This window comes from Engystomops pustulosus, chromosome 11, assembly GCF_040894005.1.
Source record: "Engystomops pustulosus chromosome 11, aEngPut4.maternal, whole genome shotgun sequence".
In the NCBI taxonomy this organism is placed as follows: domain Eukaryota; kingdom Metazoa; phylum Chordata; class Amphibia; order Anura; family Leptodactylidae; genus Engystomops; species Engystomops pustulosus.
In genome coordinates this window covers 71,402,626-71,425,873 of record NC_092421.1, presented here as the reverse complement: position 1 = coordinate 71,425,873, position 23,248 = coordinate 71,402,626, and the positions used below count along the sequence as shown (strand labels likewise).

At 43.9% G+C, this 23,248-nt stretch overlaps 1 protein-coding gene across 2 annotated transcripts in view; it reads right to left on the bottom strand.

Moving 5' to 3' along the window:
- The window catches only part of CLSTN3 (calsyntenin 3), a 45,367-nt gene continuing 22,119 nt past the window's right edge, over positions 1-23,248 (bottom strand). For both annotated transcript variants that reach the window (XM_072130848.1, XM_072130849.1), the window contains exons 10-19: positions 13,285-13,447; positions 12,878-12,928; positions 12,089-12,240; positions 10,680-10,828; positions 9,815-10,041; positions 9,455-9,619; positions 9,225-9,370; positions 4,127-4,259; positions 3,860-4,050; positions 1-907 (exon numbers count right to left, since the gene is read on the bottom strand). In XM_072130848.1, coding sequence (XP_071986949.1) covers positions 827-907; positions 3,860-4,050; positions 4,127-4,259; positions 9,225-9,370; positions 9,455-9,619; positions 9,815-10,041; positions 10,680-10,828; positions 12,089-12,240; positions 12,878-12,928; positions 13,285-13,447 — 1,458 coding nt within the window. In that variant the 3' untranslated portion in view covers positions 1-826. The remainder of the gene's footprint in view (positions 908-3,859; positions 4,051-4,126; positions 4,260-9,224; positions 9,371-9,454; positions 9,620-9,814; positions 10,042-10,679; positions 10,829-12,088; positions 12,241-12,877; positions 12,929-13,284; positions 13,448-23,248) is intronic.

The following is a 23,248-nucleotide window of genomic DNA, read 5'->3' as shown; positions in this document are numbered from 1 at the left end:
TTGTGTTTTCTATATATTTTTTATATATAGTTTTATATATATTTATACCAGAAATCAGTGTTATTTCATTCATTGTCGTGACCCCCATTATCCGAACACCCCCGTCACAGGGGCAGAGACGTGAACGAGGTGGAGGTTGGGGTAGACAGGGAGGGGGTAACACTTTAAATAGGAACAAAAGGAGACGTCTGGATGAAAAAAAAACATGATGGGGTGGGGGGAGATGAGCGGCTTTGGACCATCTATGGGTTATCAGCCATTTCTGTGGACTTTTCCTCCATTGAGGTGTCACTCTCAGTATTTGAGTCTTTGTGGTTAAAGTGAAGCTGAACCCCCAGAAAACGAGTCGGAGGGGCGGGGCCTATTTGACCAGAAGGGAATCGGTAGCAGCCTCTCAGGGACATAATGTAAAAAACATCACATGAGACGGTTACAAACACGGAATGGAGGAGAGGAGGCGGCGAGTTTTCCCCTGAGAAATGATGACATAAACGTAGGGAGGTGCGGGAGAGGGCGAGGCGTCCGGAATGACAGACATTGTGGACGTAATACACAACCCAGCCAGTGTCGGGGTGGGTGGCGCTCTCAGAGAGACAGCCAGGCTGTGACACACACTCCATAGAGAGGAGACGTCGGTGGGACGTGTCCCAGGCTGAGTGTCTATGTGTTGCACTCATTAGAGTGTGGGAGGAGTAGCACTAGAGCGCAGTCACACGTGGCACGCGCCGCACAGTCGTGTCAGGATGTGGCATACACACCAGACAATGGTGGGGATGACACATAAGCGAGAAGTACACAGATGCACGGCTGGTAAAAGAGACGTCTCTCAACGCGACTCCTCTTCTGGCTCCTCTTTCTCTGAGGCGGATGATTTCTGTGCCGGGACCAGACCGCGAGACTGCAAAGACTAAAGAGAGAGGAATGGAAAAGAAACAGGGCCTAAGAACATGTAAGGGTGATGCCACACGTGGCGCTTTGAACCCGTATTTTTGGTCCGTTTTTAAGCAGACCGTTAAAAAACGTATCCGTTTTTGAAAAACACGTATGTTTTTTGAAAACGCATCAGTTTTTGACCAGTTTTAATTAAGATAATTGGTAAAACCTGTCAACGGACTGCCTAAAAACAGACGAAAAACGGGTTTAAAACGCCAGGTGCGGCATCACCCTAATAAAAATGTGAAAACCGCTTGTAATTATCTCCCTTCTATGCGGAGATATGACCCGGGAAAGTTACAGGCCCAAGGCCTGAGGGCGCGTTCACACGTTCCGCTAGCGCCACGTTCATAACGCGATGCTAGCGCACAGGGGGCGGAATTTGGGGCGATCGCATATGCGTTTCCAGAGAAACGCATGCGATTGGGTTATTAATATTCGATCGGCCCGAGCTTCGCCCACTGTGCGCTAGCGGCTGCACTACTCAAAGGTTTCCATGTCAACACGTCTTCTGTTGAGTTTTTCTCAGGGCGCATTCACACGTTCCGCTATCGTCGAATTCATAACGCAACGCTAGCGCACAGTGGGCGGGGCTCGGGTCGATCGCATATGCGTTTCCCAGGAAACGCATGCGATTAATAACCCGGTCGCATGCGTTTCTCTGGAAGCGCATATGCGATCGCCCCAAACTCCGCCCCCTGTGCGCTAGCGTCGCGTTAGGAACGCGGCGCTAGCGGAACGTGTGAACGCGCCCTCAGGTGCAATGTTGTGTGCAGATTGTTTTTTGGAGTGAAATGAACATCATCATCAATATTCCCAGCACGAAGAGAGGCGAATACGTGTGAATATTGGTTTATTTGGTCGACTGGATCGACGTATGGTCTCCATGACAACACTGCACATGACAATTCACACGTGAGCATAATACAGACCCCTGTGTGCAGCCGCATTACACAGGCAAGTCCTGGCCTAGTCATAGGATGCATAGTGATTGCTATCACACAGCTGAAGCTAGAGCTATTAGCATTCAGCACACACAAGAGGTTTTACCTCAAGTATGGTTACAGGGCTGTTCCCATTTCGGTAAATTAATGTTATTGTTTGTATAATGAAAAGTTATACACATTTCCAATTTACTTTCTGTATCAATTCCTCACAGTTTTCTAGATCTCTGCTTGCTGTTCTTCTACAGAAAGCTTCTATGTTACTTCCAGTAGTCAGAAATCTGACCATGGTCACACAGGTGCACGGCTCGTTATAACCCACAACTCTGATTACTCTCTGTGATATAACGAGCCGTGCACCTGTGTGACCATGGTCGGATTTCTGTCCACTGGAAGGAAACAATTAAACTTTCTATAGAGTGACAGCAAGCAGAGATACAGTAAACCAAGAGGAATTGATACAGAAAGTATGATGGAAAATGTAATCACTTTTTATTAAATAAACAATAAAAAACGGACTAAAAATGGGTTCAAAACGCCACGTGTGGCATCACTCTAAGGCCGGCGCCACACGTAGCGCTTTGTCTGCGCTTGCAAACGCAGACAAAGTCGCGCCCATTAATTTAACGCGAAACACCGGCGGCTAGTTCCCGATCGCAGGCGTTTCCATAGAAACACCGATGCAATCGGGCCTAGGCCCGCCCCGGTGGGCGCGACTTTGTCTGCGTTTGCAAGCGCAGACAAAGCGCCACGTGTGGCGCCGGCCTTAGAGTGATGCCACACGTGGCGTTTTGAACCCGTTTTTAGTCCATTTTCAAGCAGTCTGTTAAAAAACGCATTCGCGTTTTTGGAAACCGCATCCGTTTTTGACAGGTTTTACCAATTATCTTAATTGAAACGCATCAAAAACGGATGCGTTCTCAAAAACGCAAGCTTAAAAACAGACCAAAGACGGGTTTAAAACGCCATGTGTGGCATCACCCTAAACTATACTGGCATGTTTTAGGGCGCTGCCCCACATTGCGTTTGCAAACGCAGCCAAAACCGTGCCCGGGGCAGGCATTAATTTAATGCAAAACACCGGCGGCTCGTACCCGATCGCAGGCGTTTCCATAGAAACGCCGATGCGATCGGACCGCGGACCGCCTCGGTGGGCGCGGTTTTGTCTGCGTCTGCGTTTGCAAACGCAACGTGGGACAGCGCCCTTAAACAGTCTTCAGTCCGTTTTTGGCAGTTTACCGTGCATTTGGCTGCTTACAACCTGTTTATCTATTAAGAGAATTGGGAAAAACGGACTAAAAATGGACCAAAAACTGAATAAAAATGCCATGTGTGGCATCACCCTTAGGGCGCATTCACACGTTGCGTTTTGGTTGCGTTTTCATTGCGTTTGAAACGCATCGCAACAGCTGATGAGAGGTCATTTGCCTAATTACATTACCGTTTATGTTTGTTAACACAATGTTAACGCATGCATTAACATCGAGTTTACGATGCATTTTGTAAACGGAAATGTTAACAGTGATGTAATTAGGCAAATCACCCCTCCTCAGCTGTTGTATATGCGTTTTAAATGCAGGTCAAAACGCAACGTGTGAACGCGCCCTTACAGATAAAGAACCTCCATAGCCCTCCATAGCCCTCCACAGCCCTCCACAGCCCTCCACGTTGTCAGACATTGCGTTTTGGTTGCGTTTTCATTCCTACAGCTGAGGAGAGGTGATTTGCCTAATTACATTACCGTTAAAATTTTTGTTTCCAAAACACAATTCCAAAACAATTTGTGTTAATAAAATTCCACATGTTTGAAAACGCAACCAAATCGCAACATGTTACCGCGTGGAGGGCAGTGGAGGTTCTCAGCCTCTAATTGTAAACTATACAATCTCCATTCACTGTCAGCAAGTAGAGATCCTGAAAAAAAGGCAAAACTTTCTGTACTATGTTTCCTGACTATGTCATATTGATGTGCATCTACTCACCTCCATTGGGTTCACAGTTATAGTCATTGCAGAGTCCTCCCAGAATGGGTCACGTTGATTGGCTGCCTCTAGCTCCGCCCCCTCGGAGCCTCTTTGCCTCACGTTGTGTATCCTCGAAAGCCCCAGTGTAACAATCAGGGCCAAGAAACCGACACAGACCACGATAATGACCATCGCAACGCCAGGGAACACTGTGAGGAGGGAGAGATTATTGTGGGTGGGTGATGGTCACCAGTGGGTGTAGATCATGTGTGCAATTCCACCGACCTGAACTGCGATTGGCGCTGACCAGTGCGTGTCCGGATAACTCGGCTGGGGCCTGGTGTGCATTGTGGATAAACTGCTGAGCGGATAGGAGGTGACTGGGCGACACGGCGTGAATCCCATGTAACACGTCAACCTATGGGGAGAGATTCAATGAGAACATATATATATATACACACACTATACATACAGTACATATAGCAAAATGTTGGGAGTAGCAGCAGCCGGATTGTGAATATGCAATTATATTCCAGGATTGTAGTTACTTCTCCCAAGCGTGTCCTCACACTGCTGTGCTCTTAGCTCTACAGAGGTCTGATTACATATCTCTTAAAGGACAATTCCTAACACTGGCTGCACAGAGCATAGCAGTGTGAGGACATGTCCCCAGTGCAGTTGGAGAAGCGATAATCCTGGAATATAAATCCATATATTACAGTCCTGCTGCTACTAACCAGGAGCTTCACACAGTCGTCTGCAAACTGGTTTCTGCGCATGCACAGAGCGCCGGCTATGCAGTCTCGACTTTGAAGCCGGAGCTACTGCGCATGCGCAGAACCCACCTCCGCAGACAAGTGCGTGCAGCTTCTGTGTAGCCTCAGCTCTGGCTACTCCGCGCCCCAGTAGCCGCTTTAGGAAATTTGCATATTGGGGGAATTAAAATTTCAGGGCCACAAAAGAATTATACATCTATATACATTAGAGGAACCTGCCACCGGGGTAATAGGTACTTCTGTGGTGGTAGGTTTCCTTTAACATTGGCTGCAGTCTGGATGGTCGCACCTTCTAAAACATCTCCTTTAACTACTAGTGGATGGTATTGTCTAAATATGAAGAGGCAGATTTTGAGATCCCTTTAAGACAACATTATTCTGGGATCATCTTCTACACTTGACCTGAAGGATACATGAGCCCTGTTTTCTGAGTGATCTGAAGAAGCAGGGAGCCAATATTATATCACATTGCAGAATCCGCTATACAGCAATGTCCCTTACAGTATTATATGGCGACAGCCCTCCTGTATAAATCTCCTTACTGAGGATATATTACATGTAATGGGATGTGGTACAATATAATACCGCAGCACAATGATAATAGCCGTACAGACATAAGAGGCTGATCTGTGTGAGAAAGTAACAGCTCTACAGGCATTGGTGTAATAAAGCGGCTATAATATTGTACATAGGGGGCAGTATTATAGTAGTTATATTCTTGTACATAGGGGGCAGTATTATAGTAGTTATATTCTTGTACATAGGGGGCAGTATTATAGTAGTTATATTCCTGTACATAGGGGGCAGTATTATAGTAGTTATATTCTTGTACATAGGGGCAGTATTATAGTAGTTATATTCCTGTACATAGGGGGCAGTATTATAGTAGTTATATTCTTGTACATAGGGGGCAGTATTATAGTAGTTATACTCTTGTACATAGGGGGCAGTATTATAGTAGTTATATTCTTGTACATAGGGGGCAGTATTATAGTAGTTATATTCCTGTACATAGGGGGCAGTATTATAGTAGTTACATTCTTGTACGTAGGGGGCAGTATTATAGTAGTTATACTCTTGTACATAGGGGGCAGTATTATAGTAGTTATACTCTTGTACATAGGGGGCAGTATTATAGTAGTTATACTCTTGTACATAGGGGGCAGTATTATAGTAGTTATATTCCTGTACATAGGGAGCAGTATTATAGTAGTTATATTCCTGTACATAGGGGGCAGTATTATAGTAGTTACATTCTTGTACGTAGGGGGCAGTATTATAGTAGTTATATTCCTGTACATAGGGAGCAGTATTATAGTAGTTATATTCCTGTACATAGGGGGCAGTATTATAGTAGTTATATTCTTGTACATAGGGAGCAGTATTATATTAGTTATATTCCTGTACATAGGGAGCAGTATTATAGTAGTTATATTCCTGTACATAGGGGGCAGTATTATAGTAGTTACATTCTTGTACGTAGGGGGCAGTATTATAGTAGTTATATTCTTGTACATTGGGGGCAGTATTATAGTAGTTATATTCTTGTACATTGGGGCAGTATTATAGTAGTTATATTCCTGTACATAGGGGGCAGTATTATAGTAGTTATATTCTTGTACATAGGGGGCAGTGTTATAGTAGTTATATTCTTGTACATAGGGGGCAGTATTATAGTAGTTATATTCTTGTACATAGGGGCAGTATTATAGTAGTTATATTCTTGTACATAGGGGGCAGTATTATAGTAGTTATATTCTTGTACATAGGGGGCAGTATTATAGTAGTTATATTCTTGTACATAGGGGGCAGTGTTATAGTAGTTATATTCTTGTACATAGGGGGCAGTATTATAGTAGTTATATTCTTGTACATAGTGAGCAGTATTATAGTAGTTATATTCCTGTACATAGGGGGCAGTATTATAGTAGTTATATTCTTGTACATAGGGGGCAGTATTATAGTAGTTATACTCTTGTACATAGGGGGCAGTATTATAGTAGTTATATTCCTGTACATAGGGAGCAGTATTATAGTAGTTATATTCCTGTACATAGGGGGCAGTATTATAGTAGTTACATTCTTGTACGTAGGGGGCAGTATTATAGTAGTTATATTCCTGTACATAGGGAGCAGTATTATAGTAGTTATATTCCTGTACATAGGGGGCAGTATTATAGTAGTTATATTCTTGTACATAGGGAGCAGTATTATATTAGTTATATTCCTGTACATAGGGAGCAGTATTATAGTAGTTATATTCCTGTACATAGGGGGCAGTATTATAGTAGTTACATTCTTGTACGTAGGGGGCAGTATTATAGTAGTTATATTCTTGTACATTGGGGGCAGTATTATAGTAGTTATATTCTTGTACATTGGGGCAGTATTATAGTAGTTATATTCCTGTACATAGGGGGCAGTATTATAGTAGTTATATTCTTGTACATAGGGGGCATTGTTATAGTAGTTATATTCTTGTACATAGGGGCAGTATTATAGTAGTTATATTCTTGTACATAGGGGGCAGTATTATAGTAGTTATATTCTTGTACATAGGGGCAGTATTATAGTAGTTATATTCTTGTACATAGGGGGCAGTATTATAGTAGTTATATTCTTGTACATAGGGGGCAGTATTATAGTAGTTATATTCCTGTACATAGGGGGCAGTATTATAGTAGTTATATTCTTGTACATAGGGGGCAGTGTTATAGTAGTTATATTCTTGTACATAGGGGGCAGTATTATAGTAGTTATATTCTTGTACATAGGGGCCAGTATTATAGTAGTTATATTCTTGTAAATAGGGGGCAGTGTTATAGTAGTTATATTCTTGTACATAGGGGGCAGTATTATAGTAGTTATATTCCTGTACATAGGGAGCAGTATTATAGTAGTTATATTCTTGTACATAGGGGGCAGTGTTATAGTAGTTATATTCTTGTACATAGGGGGCAGTATTATAGTAGTTATATTCTTGTACATAGGGGGCAGTATTATAGTAGTTATATTCTTGTACATAGGGGGCAGTATTATAGTAGTTATATTCCTGTACATAGGGGGCAGTATTATAGTAGTTATATTCCTGTACATAGGGGACAGTATTATAGTAGTTATATTCCTGTACATAGGGGGCAGTATTATAGTAGTTATATTCTTGTACATAGGGGGGCAGTATTATAGTAGTTATATTCTTGTGCATAGGGGGCAGTATTATAGTAGTTATATTCTTGTACATAGGGGGCAGTATTATAGTAGTTATATTCTTGTACATAGGGGGCAGTATTATAGTAGTTATATTCTTGTATATAGTGGGCAGTATTATAGTAGTTATATTCCTGTACATAGGGGGCAGTATTATAGTAGTTATATTCTTGTACATAGGGGACAGTATTATAGTAGTTATATTCCTGTACATAGGGGCAGTATTATCGTAGTTAAATTCTTGTACATAGGGGGCAGTATTATAGTAGTTATATTCTTGTACATAGGGGGCAGTATTATAGTAGTTATATTCTTGTACATAGGAGGCAGTATTATAGTAGTTATATTCTTGTACATAGGGGGGCAGTATTATAGTAGTTATATTCTTGTACATAGGGGGCATTATTATAGTAGTTATATTCTTGTACATAGGGGGCAGTATTATAGTAGTTATATTCTTGTACATAGTGGGCAGTATTATAGTAGTTATATTTCTGTACATAGGGGCAGTATTATAGTAGTTATATTCTTGTACATAGGGGGCAGTATTATAGTAGTTATATTATTGTACATAGGGGGCAGTATTATAGTAGTTATATTATTGTACATAGGGGGCAGTATTATAGTAGATATATTCTTGTACATAGGGGGCAGTATTATAGTAGTTATATTCCTGTACATAGGGGGTAGTATTATAGTAGTTTTATTCCTGTACATAGGGGGTAGTATTATAGTAGTTATATTCCTGTACATAGGGGGTAGTATTATAGTAGTTATATTATTGTACAAAGGGGGCAATATTATAGTAGTTATATTCTTGTACATAGGGGGCAGTATTATAGTAGTTATATTCTTGTACATAGGGGGCATTATTATAGTAGTTATATTCCGGTACATAGGGGGCAGTATTATAGTAGTTATATTCCTGTACATAGGGAGCAGTATTATAGTAGTTATATTCTTGTACATAGGGGTAGTATTATAGTCGATATATTCTTGTATATAGGGGCAGTATTATAGTAGTTATATTATTGTACATAGGGGGCAGTATTATAGTAGATATATTCTTGTACATAGGGGGCAGTATTATAGTAGTTATATTCCTGTACATAGGGGGTAGTATTATAGTAGATATATTCTTGTACATAGGGGGTAGTATTATAGTCGATATATTCTTGTATATAGGGGCAGTATTATAGTAGTTATATTCTTGTACATAGGGGGCAGTATTATAGTAGTTATATTCCTGTACATAGGAGGCAGTATTATAGTAGTTATATTCCTGTACATAGGGGGCAGTATTATAGTAGTTATATTCTTGTACATAGGGGGCAGTATTATAGTAGTTATAGTTTTGTAAATTCCCCTCTGTCTAAGGATACTGTATAATCTGTACATACCTCAGTATAGAGCTGGTTGCTGATATATCTTCCATTCATCTCACTGCAGGATACATGAAATTTCCGTGCATACAATGTGGCCCGGGCCCCTGTGCGGTAGCTGACACTGCGGAGGATGTCCTCGTACACTGCTACGTTCTGTACACCTGGATGAGACATGCAGGTCAGGGCTTCCATGCTTTATGAGTTCTGGTTATTATGTGATGTTGTTAGGGAGGCGCATTCATTACCTGTAACTCGCAGACTCCTGGAGCTGTTCTCTGTCTCCAGACCGCGCTGCCATGCAGAGGAGACATCTAGGGACAGGCTCTCATATTCAGAATTCAGATCATCCCCCACCACTCCAATCTCACATCTCTCCAGGGCGCACTCTATTCCATCTGGAGACTGCACATCTGGACATAGAGAGGAACAAGAGGAAATCTAAGGTCCTATAAGGAAAATTTCATCATTCTATGATTATTTCACAGCAGTGTGAGGACACCCCAGAGGGAATGTAGTCATGCAGGCTTCATGCTAATCTGGAAGGAAATCTGACAACATTGAGTCAAAAGACAACAGTGGGTCAAGGATTTTGACATGTCACCCACCTGATCTTGGCGCTCTTTCCAGCTTGTTAGGAGGTAAATTATGAGAAACGGTGCAGGTAATCCTCAGGTCTGGAAAGATGGGAACACCCAGTTGCCCCTGGAAGTCAGATACAGGGTGTGCTGATCGAGGGGACCCTGCCAATTGGACCTGTGGGGCATCTGGCTGCAGAACCACAAGGTACCCATCTAGATCTGGTACCGTGAGACATCCTTCATCAGTGAGACACCTGGAGAGAGACACGAAGCTCATTAAGATCTTAAATTATATGAATGAGCAATGCTTTCTATGTGAGAAATCAGCAGCATTAAACATAGCACTGTGCTATTGACTCGTGGCTGCCACTAGAGGGCGATGTGTATGAAGCTGCAGACATGTTCCATTAACCTTATTGGGGTTTTCCCACAAAGAAAAATTAGGCTAACTTGCTGATCAGTGGGGATCTCAGTGCCGAGACCAACACAGATCACGAAAAAGGAGGGGTCCAATGGTGACCCACGTACCTCCATTGGACCCCTCATCGCTTCGTAAGACTAATGGAGCAGACAGCCGTGCATGACCGTTCTCCTCCATTAATCTCTATTGATCTGACGGAGCTGAAGGACCCCTCGTTTTCGTGATCTGTGGGGTCTCAGCACACTGAGAGAATTTTCTTCTTGGGAAAACCCCTTTAATAGAAGCCACGTGCACAATGCCTCCTAGTGGTGGTAACAGATATTTACCTATTGGAGGAAGGTCGTCTATACTATGTATACACTATCAGGGGTCCACAATCCTAATCATGAATGCTGTTGTTTGCCCGGGTGTAGATGCCCTGGGGTAAAGGCTAAAGGTATAGGATTCATTTTCATGATACAATGCACCCACCTGACTGTTGTCTGCAGTTTTAGGGGTCTTACTCCGGGTGTTGGAAACTGTAAGGAGTTGAGGTATTCTACATGCTGCAGAGCTCGGCTGAAGGATAGCGCGTCGTCCCCTTCCAGGCTCAGCTGGGATTGAGCAGGGTTCACATGAACCTGAGGGAAAATGGAATAATAAGTATCTTGTCCCATACAATGGGTGGCAAGGACCCCCTCATCTGGCGAGCATCCCACCATGGACTATCATCTGATATGTGGCACGTTATACCTATCTATAGGTTAGTTCATTATATACATATATATATATACTTAGTGCTGTGCTGACAACTAGTGGTCATGTGATGTTACACAGGTGCACAGCTCTTATATCCCTGGTCATGTTATGTCACACAGGCGCACTGCTCGTAGTATCCCTGGTCATGTGATGTCACACAGATGCACAGCTTGTAATATCATGTCATGTCACACAGGTGCACGGCTTGTAATATCATGTCATGTCACACAGATACACTGCTCGTTATATCATGTCATGTGACACAGGTGCACGGCTTGTTATATCACAAAGCTCTGATTACCCTCTGTGATAACAAGTTGTGCCCCTGTGTGACATCACATGACCAGATCCAGTGTTTATCAACCTGGAAGTAAACAATGAAGCTTCCTATAGAATGACAGCAAGCAGAGATCTAGAAACCCATGAGGAATTCTTACAGAAAGTACATTGGAAAACTGTATAACTTTATTGATATCAATTCTTTGCTGAAAGTGGACAACCCCTTCCAAAGGACTTTAAGGACTGTATGCATGAGAATGTGACCATGTCAGAACCTTCAAGTGTACAGGCAGTCCCCGGGTTACATACAAGATAGGGTCTGTAGGTTTGTTCTTAAGTTGAATTTGTATGTAAGTCGGAACTGTATATTTTATCATTGTAATCCCAGCCAGAACTTTTTTGGTCTCTGTGACAATTGGATTTTAAAAATGTTGGGTTGTCATAAGAACCAGGATTAACAATAAATCTTCATTACAGACACCTGTGATATCTGTTACAGCTGTTTATTGAAGCCTAGGACTAAAGTACAATAAATTACCAATATCCAGAGGGGTCGTAAGTTGAGTGTTCTTAAGTAGGGGACCACCTGTATTAAACCCTGTACCAGAGACTTACAACTTCAGACACTGTGCAGAGACTGTGATGGACTAAACCCTCTAATGTCACTATGTGGAATATGGAGAGACTGGAAAATATAAATCATATATTAAAAGTAAAAATTACGACAAATATGAAATGTTCTCAGTTCGATATTTCGTTTGCACCATTGTCCCCGGATTATCCCACAGTTCCTGTATATACTATAGGTATAGATACAATAATCCATCATAAGACATTCACCAACCCCCTATCAGAAGTGTTACCTTCATGCCTTTCCCCAAGCTGTCAAAGTCGGTGTATTGCAGGCCTTCCTTACAGGCATAGAGACACTCAATCACTTCCCGAGAATCCACTGGACCGAGCCGCAAGGACAGGCCGGAGACGTAACCACGGAGGAAGCGGCCAACACTGGAGCCTTGGTGCAGGAGAGGGATAGAACGTCAGCAGAGGACAAGGTATAGATTACAAAAGATGGCTGGGGACTTCTCCAAAAAAAATTATACATCAAGTGGGTGTCAGGATCCACATATAAAGGGTCCATTAAATCTCCAGTTGACCAACTATTAGGACCCCCGCAGAAGGTAACTTCCACCTCCTCTTACAATTTTTTTGTTTTTAATGTATCTAATTAAAAAAATTAAAAGAATCCCAATAGGTTTTTATAAGGAAAAACTATATGATTGTTTTGGTTCTACAGTTTCTATGCAATATGTCTCCATGGTAACAGACAACAGCCAGACCTGTGTAGTCTAAGCCTTCAGTCATTGCTTTCTTCTTCCATCTGTCTTGCGCTGAATGTTTATGTACACTTGTTAGTATAGTAAGACAGATATATGGGAGTAGTGCCGCAGGATCAGACTACACAACATTTGTCTGTTATCATGGAGACACATCAGTCTGAGTGGGATCTGTGGATACAAAATGGTAAAATATTGTATGTTGTATATATACTGTGTTATGATCACTTTATGCACTGGACCAATGGTTTCCAGTTTGGGGGTTCAGTCTAATCCCTCACATGTATGTTTACAGGAGGTGATGTGATGTTGTACCTGATGTTCTTGACGTTTCACCATCGTTGACTTTTACCGAAATCTTCTCATCTGTACAAAAACAAACAAAACAAAAATGTATGCTTGTGACTGTATAATCTTCATGTAATTTATACAGTTTGAGTCCTCAGGGGCGGTACCTCTCAGTGAAAATCTTGTCCTCGGGGGCGGTACCTCTCAGTGAGATTCTTGCAACAAACTTTGCAAAAAAATTAAAGAGCCTGGGAGAAACTGGTCGCCAATCCGAAGAGCGATGAGCAGATATGAAGGGAGGAGTAATCCGGATAAGGGGAAGAATGAGGCATGGGAATAAGTTGGGGCCCATTTAAGACCCTCCAGTCAGCTCCTATTGTTATGTCGTAAACAGTTTGGTCCATTTTCTGTACACGTTTTCCACCGCTCCTTACCTGTCCAGCAGCCACCAATCATCATCCTGGCCTGGCGCTTGGGAGGTGTAAGAGCTCCATTGTCATGCATGAGCGCAGGGTCGTACGTCACTCCGTCCACATACAGAGCCACCGTAGGAAACTCAAGGCTCAGAGCATAATGATGCCATTCCACATCACAAATCTGAGAGACACAAGAAGTCATTTAGATATAGACTGAGGGGACGGTATGATGTACAAGGATGTGACGAGAACATAAAGAGGGAGATGGGACGACAACACTGCTGGATCATGGAGCAAGGAGGACATAAAGAGGAGAGGAAGGTAGAAGGACAACTACTATTTTTCTTTTCAAATGCTTTAAGATGAGTAGCAACATGATCATCAGCAGAAGAAATACCGGCTTTGCAATGTCACATTCTATACTGTAGCATGTAAACCCACATCAGGTAAGATTAAGGGACAAGGAGACATGTAAGGGCGAGAAGATGGATGAGTAAAATTTGGACGTTCTGAGTAGCAGATGTGTGAGGGTCAAAGTAATGATTATGTGTCCATAATAATTATATGCTTTATGATTGTATACATGTGCCCTTTGCCCTATATTTTGTACTTTGTCTGTTGAGAAATACAGAGCTTTTCCCTTACATCAGTTTTAACCAGACATGCAACTGTCAGCAGAACTCAAGTCTTGTGATGGAAAGCAGAAGATGGAAAAGCAGATGTTTGATAAGAATAGCATCAGCATCCAGACTAGTGGTCAATTTACTGTAGACAACGGTGACTGGAAATTCCCCTGGCATAGCAACTAAAGCCTAGTTTTGGAAGACCAATCAGCAAGAGCCGGGGGCCAGACATATATGCTTAGCTATAACCAATTACAATGATTTTAATGTATGTGACCACACCTTTCCCTATGGGTATAAGAAGCTATGTAATCAGGAAATAAACACAGTTCATCTCTTTTTTCTGTTCGGCAAGTTAAGAGCATGAACCTAAGATAAAACAGAACTTCAGTCTTCTGTCTTTTCTTATCCAAAGTGCACGCATGCTCAAATAATTTGGAGTGTCTGGGAGAAGAGTGTAAGGCGGGATTGGCCCGACCCTGACAGCTGGCGCCCAACGTGGGGCCATCCCCGCTGATACCGTACACCCGAGGACCCGAACCAGAGGACGGAGGACGAACGCTTGTCCACACCAATAGAGGACCGCGGCCTCACTGAATCACGGTAAGTTGATGCATATTATATATGTGTTGGACTTCCCTGTGATCATTGGTGTGGAATAAGTTAGTAGCTTCTGATACTTTTCGGGTCTAAGGGCTGATTGTCTGAGTGGTGAGACTCATTTTTCTTTACGGTGATCGCTGGGATGGTTCAGAACTGATACATAGTGACACTTCCCTATGGTGTGTCACTGAATCACCACGCCTCATTCTCTCAGGCACTGAGTCAGACCTTTGGGTGGAAAGTGAAAGTAAAAGGCTTCATTGTGACATATAGAGTCTCTGCCCCCCTTCTGTAGAAGCTGGGGAGGAAGTTTGCGGACTGAGAATAGTACAGATTGACATCCTCTGTTCTGGGGATATTGGGCACTGGTTACGTGTCCGGATTGTTTCTATTGTTTTTATTATTTTATACGGGGGGAGGGAATTAAGGTGGTCTAGGGTTAGAGACCGGAAAGAAGATAGCATTGGCTCACTAGGAGACCGGCTGATTGAGGTACCGAGGGAAGCACGGTTTATGAGCTAATTAATAGCTCTAACGGGTGTGTGATCAGAGGTCGGGTAGGTTAGGGACTTTGTTATTTTGCTGACACACGACGGTGAGCCGGGGCCCCTGCGTTGAGTGAGTAGCTACACTAACGTGTACCTTGTTAGAACATGATGTTAGGTGTGTTTAAGAAAGTGCATACCCTCCCCGAGGGGGCAGAGACTGCAGTCAGGTTTGTTGAAAAAAAGGGAAGGAAAAAAGTATGTTAATAATTGTGTGAGGTTGTACAAGTATGTTGATATGCCCTCAAAGGGAAGGCTGCAGCCTTCAGTGTGGAAGCAAAATTCTAACCACAAGTAGAGGTGTGTTAGAAGATAAGGGCATATTGGAAGCTGCTCAGGCTCACTACAGAGTGGTCAGAGCATTGCAAGTTGTAGGATGGTCAGAAGTGCGAGGAGATGATTGTTCAACAAAAGCGGAAGTGCTATATGGATATGTGAAGCTTTTAGATAGAGATGTGAAATGCAGAACCAAAATGGCGACAGTGCCATGTGCCCAGCCACAGCCCTATAATGGCGGCCAACCCGGTTCGGAAGGGTGGACCTGTACAGTGTGTGGTTTATAAAACCTGGAATGGGCGGAGTCATGATAAGAATTAGAAGAATTAGAATTAAAAGGACGGTGAGAGGAAAAAAAAAAAAAAAAAAAACTTGCTCAGATTTTCAAATAGACACTTAGAGCCTCTGACTTTGACAGACGGACACCAGGACAGAGTGACAGGAATTCTTCAGAGTGCCCGTTGAGAAAGAGACAGGTGATAAGGGACATTTTAGAGATTTTGATGTGTACAGAATTTGAGAAAAAGAGATTTTATTTCTTGAGGGCTAAATTTCTCCATAGCTGCTTGTAATTGGTGTCTGAGAACTGGTCTTGAAGCGATCAGTGACTTTGCAAGTGCAAGATTACAAGGAGGGGGGGGGGCGACAGAGGGAAACTGAGATCAGTGTTTCACAGACCACACCAAAGTATGACTGACAAAAGTTTCGATTCCGGAGGAGCCCAGTTCAAGGGGGCGTGCTTCCACTTGCTGGGAGGAGACATTACTGAAGTGACTAAAGTGAGTGGCCATATTCTAATAGGGGGGCGGTAACTAACAAGGACGTCAGCAAGTACATGCCCCCAGACAGCATCTCTTATTGTCAAATAAGCCCAGTGATGATTTTAACCCATTCACAGTCAAGAAAAAGACCCAGAAAGAACAACATACATGTAGGATGGTCCATGATTTCCAAGCTGCTAATGAGTGTCCCACACTGGCAGCAGTCCCTGAGAGTGACAAATTATTCACTGTTATTGATTTGGCAAATGTTCTCCTTTCTGTGCCCCTGCATGAAAATTGCCAGTACCTATTTGCCTTTACCAGTTCAGTATTCCAGTATATCTGATGCAGATTCCCACAAGGGGGGTAAAACTCACCCAGCAAATACCCCACGGCCCTACAGGGAGTAGACTGGCAGACTAGCCCCTTACTGGATGTTCTCCTTTTCAGTATGCGGAGGACCTACTGTTTTTGTTTGCCAGGATGCATTTATTGACCTTATGTGTTTTCTGTTCCAGAAGGGTTGAAAAGTTTCCAGAGACAAACTCCGGTACTGCCAGGAGAAGGTGGTCTTCCTAGGCCACTGCTTCTCAGACACAGGCAGACACCTGACAGAGGAAAGAAAGCTGGTGGTCCAGAATGTGCCCCTGCCCCGAGGCCCTGAGCCTCTTTACATGATTCTAGGACTGGCCAGTTCCTGCAGCCTAGGATAAGGTCTGCTGCCTCCAGCCTGATGTTGCCCCTTGATAAACTGAATTGCCTCTTCCCCATTTGCCCTTAGTCAGGAGGCAATTGATGCATTCCATAGCCCTAAACTGGTAAATTTTGTCTGCCCCGGCCCTAGGCACATTCCACTGAACCAGACATTTTATTTTATTTCGCTTTGAGTATTCAGTCCATGCCATAGATGTTTTAGCCCAGGAATATGGTGGCCTCCCCAGTGGCCCACTATTAGGCCCGGTTAGACTCAGTCGTGAGGGGAGCCCCTCATGTGTCAGTAGCTGCAGCCAGCAATCTGCTCAGCAAGGCCAGTGAGCTGATCCTAGACCCTAGATCACTCAGTTACAGTGCAAACCCCACTTACCGTGCACAGTGTCCTCACCCAAGTACAGCCTAAACATCTGAAGAAAGGCCAGACAGCTCAGACTCCAGTGTGCACTCCTGATGCCCCAGGATACACTGATAAGGTGCACAGCTCTGAATCCTGCCGTTCTGTCACCAGTCTTCCAGGATTCGGGGGGGGGGGGGGGGGAGAGAAGGGTGATTAACCCAGATGTTGAGTTTTTTTTCTCATAGATGGCTCCAGGTCTGCAGGAGAAGACATACGGTTCTACACTGGATATACAGTGGTCAGTGGCGCACATGAGGTAGTACAAGCAGAACCACTCCCTCCACACAGGTCAGCGCAGGAGGTGAAGTGATGGCACTCTGGGAATTGCTACAGCTGGTGGAAGGTAAAAGGGCAAACATCTATACTCAAGGTATAGTCCTGGGGTCTAAACACGACTATGAACCCTTATGGAAGGCTAGAGATTTCCTCACCTCTGCAGGGACCCCCTTTAAGCATGGCAAGCTGGGTAAAGAGCTCATGGATGCTCTCCTACTTCCACAAGAGGTGGGGATAGTAAAAGCAAAAGCACACACAATTTGGTAACTCCACAAGCCAAGGGCAAGGATGTGACTGACGGGATGGTGAAGGCAGCTGCACAGATGGAGCCCAGAGACTGTCCTGAAGTCTCAGCGGTGAGTTCTGAGCTAAAAGTTTGATCCACAGGTGTTCCAGTCCCTGGTGGCCCGAGAGTCATCAGAAGTGAAGGAAGTGTGGAGGAAAGCTGGAGCCCAGATGACGATGGGACCTGGATGCTGGGAGAGAGGGTGTGCCTGCCAGGAGCCCTGCACCCGACAGTAAGTCAAGTAGCCCACAGACACACACACATCCAAAATGGCCATGCTAGTGCTCATAAACCGTAAGTGGTTTGCCCGGGCGTTGCTACCCCTGTCACTAGACTAGTGAAAGCCTTTATAGTCTGTGCCCGCCACAACCCGGGTAAGGTGGAAAAGACCCCACAGAAGGTGACACCCAAGCTGCTGTATCCCTTCCAAAGACTGCAGATGGATTTTATCCAGCTACCAAAAAGTGGTACGTAGGAGTACGTGCCTGTGTGCATTGATCTCTTTCCAGGGTGTCCAGAAGCTTCTGCCATGACCAAGGCTATTGCCAGAGCCGCAGCCAAGAAGTTGGTGAGTGAGATTTTTCTGCAGGTTTGGACTTCCAGAGACCATAGAGCCCAGTCGCAGAACCCACTTCACTGGACAGGTAAAGACCTGAAACCTTGTCCCTCCTGGGTGTAGAACAGGCGAGTGCTTTCTTGCTGCCCACCATTCAGTTAAGACCACCTCCAACAGAAATATGGGATTGCCCCCTTTGAAGTACTTTTTGGCTGCGCACCCAGACTAGGCCCCTACTTCCCACAGACCCTAGAGCTGATGGCAGGAAACCAGGTGGAATATGCCACACAGCTGAGCCAGGCCTTGAAAAAGGTCCGCAAAAGTGTTTCTGATTCCTTTTTCAGATCCAGACAGAGACCTCAGGACGCATAACCTGGAGCCTGGAGACTACGTGGTGGTAAAGAGACACTAGAGAGAGAGTCTGGAGCTTTGTTACGACGGTCCTTTCCAAGTCCTGCTGACCAATGCCACGTCTGTGAAGCAGGAGGGAAGCCAGCATGCTGGCACGTTTTTTTATTGCAAACTTACTTATTCTTCCTGCTAGCTGGTCTCTTCTGACTGACTGTATGCTCAGGGACACCCCAACCATGACTATCACTGTAACCAGGATGCCCCCAGGGTAGGAGACTTTACCTATGGTTGGTGCAACAAGACAATGACCTTTTTTAACATTGACAGCACAGGTAACCCTGTATTAGCAGTGTCTGGTATGTACAGGATTTGTGGGGATAGGAGAGTCAGGTCAGGCCTAGAGGCTGGGAAGGTTAGTGTACGGTGATAAGATTTGTGCATTCTTTCCTCGTGATCCCCAGGGATAAGGTTGAGCAGACACATAAGAAAAGGTAGAGAATCCCAAAGGATTCTGAAGGTCTAAGAGAAGCACCTAGATGACAACGTTTATATAGATACACCAAGGGAGCCACACATCGGGGAAAGAACCAAGCCTATGCCTGCATCCAGAGAATCTATTACGCCTCAGGAATCAGACCTGCCATTGCTGCATACAACCAGGCCTGTACCGTATGCGCCACTTGCAATCCCGCCCCTACGACAAAGGTACCCCAACAACACCTTGCCAGACCAGAATACCCATTTCAAAGGATCCAAGTGGACCACATCCAGCTACCCAAGGAGGGAAAACACGAATATGTACTTGTAGTAGTAGACATGTTCTCCGGATGGCCAGAGGCGTACCCAGTAGCTAACATGACATCAAAAACTACAGCAAAGAAACTGATCACTGAGACAGTTTGCAGATTTGGGGTGCCACAAGTCATAGAGTCAGACCAGGGCCCTGCTTTTTCTTCTCAGATATTCAGAGAATTATGGAATATGTTGGGAGTAGATTTGGGCCTGCATACACCATACCACCCACAGAGCTCAGGAAAGGTAGAGAGGATGAATGGTACCCTAAAGAACAAATTGCTCAAAATGACCCAGGACAGTCCCCTCCCCTGGCCAGAATTACTCCCCATTGCTCTGTATCATGTCCGACACACTGCCCAGGCCAAGCATGGTCTCACCCCCTATGAGATTTTGTTTGGCAAACCACCAGTTTTTCCCGTGATAAGTAAACAGGAATTGTCTGAAAGTCATGATAAGACTGTACAATATGTAATTGAATTGTCCAAGGAATTAACTAATCTGCATGCTGCAGTTGTTGCTTCTCTTCCAGAGTTATCAGGTGACATGGTCCATAACTTCCAACTAGGTGATCAAGTGTATGTGAAGAAGCATATTAGGAAAGATTGCTTTCAACCCAGATTCGAGGGACCTTACACAGTGGTCCTGGTAACCCCTACAGCGGTGAAACTTGAAGGGAAACCCACCTGGATGCACGCGTCACACTGCAAGGGGAAGACAAAATGAAGCTCTATATCCTTTTCTGTTTAAGTTGTTTAATAATCACAGATAATTGCCAAATCACAACCTTTTGGGTACATACCACGGCCCCGTATGAAGAGTATTTCTTTGATTTTTGTGATATCGTAGATTGTCGAGGGACAGAGGACATTAGATGGGATCCATCATACCAGTACAAGGGTGAAGCACAGTTTTATATTTGCGTAACCCGTCCCGGAAATGAGAACTGCAATTCATGGTCAGATGTAGGGTGGAACACAGGGAAAAAGTGGGGATATCGACCCCAAGAAGGGTTAGCAAGGACAGACAAACATGGCAAATCCCTTCTTGATCGGATGACTCTGTATCTGGGGGGGTTCCCAACTAGATCATGTAAATACCCAGGCAACTGTCTTCCTTTGTTTATAAGCATTACGATGCCTTCCCCAGGAGATTTAGGTAAATATGTGCTAGGATGCTACAGGGGGACGCTAAATGGGAAGCTTGGGATGTTTGAATTGCGGGACGCCAAATTGAGACCCACAAGTGCCCCAGTAAATCACATAGCAGGAGCAGATCAAGAACTACAGAAAGAAGTAAGCGAGGTAATACCAGTTCCCGGGTTAAAATGGGAAGAGGTTTTCTCTATGGAAACTCAGGTTGTCCCAAGAGAGAACTTATGGTTAGAATGGGAAAGGTATACTGTAAAGGCACACAACATATCAGTCGGATGCATAGCTTGTGCAGGGGTAGATACCTCCCGGGCAGCATGGTTTACTAGCTGGACAGGAGGGTGGAAGGCCCTTTTCCAACAGATAGGATTGGTACTACTCGGGATGTTCATCCTGGCTCTATTTCTCTTATGTTGTTGTATACCATTATACAAGAGGTTGGCCAAGAAAATTGCGAATAACAAGGCTAAAGGAGTTTTTCCGAATATCGATAAACAGTCTGTTTGTTATATGTCCATGAGAAATAGAACTCTGCCCGATTTGCCTGAGATCTCAGTTCTGTCAGAACAGCCTGATGTTCCAGTTCTGGAACACCCAAATTCTTCCCCGATAAATGACCTACCTACCATTGTGATCTCGGAATACTTAGCCCCCTCCCCAATAGTGGAAGCTTTAGTGTAAGGGAAAGAAGGAGGACTCCATGTGTTAGTAAGGTTAGTGCTGGGAAATTGATCCTGGTGTCACAAGGGCACGTTGGGTCAATGACTCAGTGAAGCAATCCACTCCCCTCTCCCACCACATGGACAGCCTATAGGAAAAACGAATCGCAGCGAAGTGTAGGGAAAAGCTCAGTATTTAGGGGGGAATTGTGAGGGTCAAAGTAATGATTATGTGTCCATAATAATTATATGCTTTATGATTGTATACATGTGCCCTTTGCCCTATATTTTGTACTTTGTCTGTTGAGAAATACAGAGCTTTTCCCTTACATCAGTTTTAACCAGACATGCAATTGTCAGCGAAACTCAAGTCTTGTGATGGAAAGCAGAAGATGGAAAAGCAGATGTTTGATAAGAATAGCATCAGCATCCAGACTAGTGGTCAATTTACTGTAGACAACGGTGACTGGAAATTCCCCTGGCATAGCAACTAAGGCCTAGTTTTGGAAGACCAATCAGCAAGAGCCGGGGGCCAGACATATATGCTTAGCTATAACCAATTACAATGATTTTAATGTATGTGACCACACCTTTCCCTATGGGTATAAGAAGCTATGTAATCAGGAAATAAACACAGTTCATCTCTTTTTTCTGTTCGGCAAGTTAAGAGCATGAACCTAAGATAAAACAGAACTTCAGTCTTCTGTCTTTTCTTATCCAAACGTGCACGCATGCTCAAATAATTTGGAGTGTCTGGGAGAAGAGTGTAAGGCGGGATTGGCCCGACCCTGACAGATGTAGCGGGAAGAGAGGATGGATGCAAGACAGGCCCTGCAAGGGTCAGTGAAGGTGATCGAAGAGTGGAACGAGGTGGAGGGAAAGGATAAATAGACATGTAGAAAAAAAGAATGGAGAAAATGGGTTATAAGAAGACATACAAATAGGAAGGAGAGAAGAAGGAGAGTAAAAGGGAATGAGTTCTGAAGAAATATCATAATATGGAGAGTGAGGGAAAAAGAAGGCGTCAGGAGGAATCAATAAGGAGGAAAGAAGAAATAGACAAGGTGGAGAGGAGGAACAAATAGATTAAGTGCTCATGAAAAGGTTAAAAGTAAAGGTGAGCTGGAGGAGGAACAGAACAGGAAATTTAAGAGGCAAGATGGTGAGAAGGAAAGGTAAGACAAGTGAGAAGGTAGAGGAGACGGATGAGATGCTAAGTGGCAAAGGATTGGATGGGAATGAAGTGAAGAAATTAGAAGGTGCAAAATAATAAGAGAAAACTGAGGAGGTGGAGAACATGGAGGAGGAGGTAAGGTGGGAATAAGTAATGAGTTGGTAAGAGATTTGAAGGTTAGGAGAGCGGGGATGAGTAAGGAAGAAATATAGTATAAGAGAGTAAAGGAAACCGAGAAACTGGTGAGGAGGAAAGAGGTTGGAGAGGATGATATGATAAAGTGATGAGATGAAGGCTGAAAGAAAAGTAAGAATGAGTTTGAGAGAGAACTGAATGGAAGAATGAAAGGGCAAGTAGGAAAGAAGAAAAGGTGAAATATGCGGAGGAGATGAATTATTAGAGAATAAATTATTAGGTTAGAAGGTAGACAAGATGAGATGGGAAGATGCAGGAGTGAAGAAGAGAAAACTGAGGAGGTGGGGAAGATGGATGAGAAGGCACGGTGGAAATGAGTAATGAGAGGGCATGAGCTGGGAAGGTGAGAATGAGGGAGTGAAGGACATATAGAAACATGTAAGAAGACCGAGATGACTGGAGAAGGAGGTTTGTAGGTCAGGGGAAGAGAAGAGTAGGAGAACAGAATGGATAATTGGGGAATGGGGGAGTGAATGGACTAGTAAGGAGTAGGTAGAAAATAGAAAGTTATTGGGGCTTATTTACTTTCCGTCAGACTTTCTGACATTTTCGGGTTTTGCACGGCTGTGAAAGATATTTAGCGGGGGATTGTGTTGCACGCAATCGGATTGCGACGCGGCTGT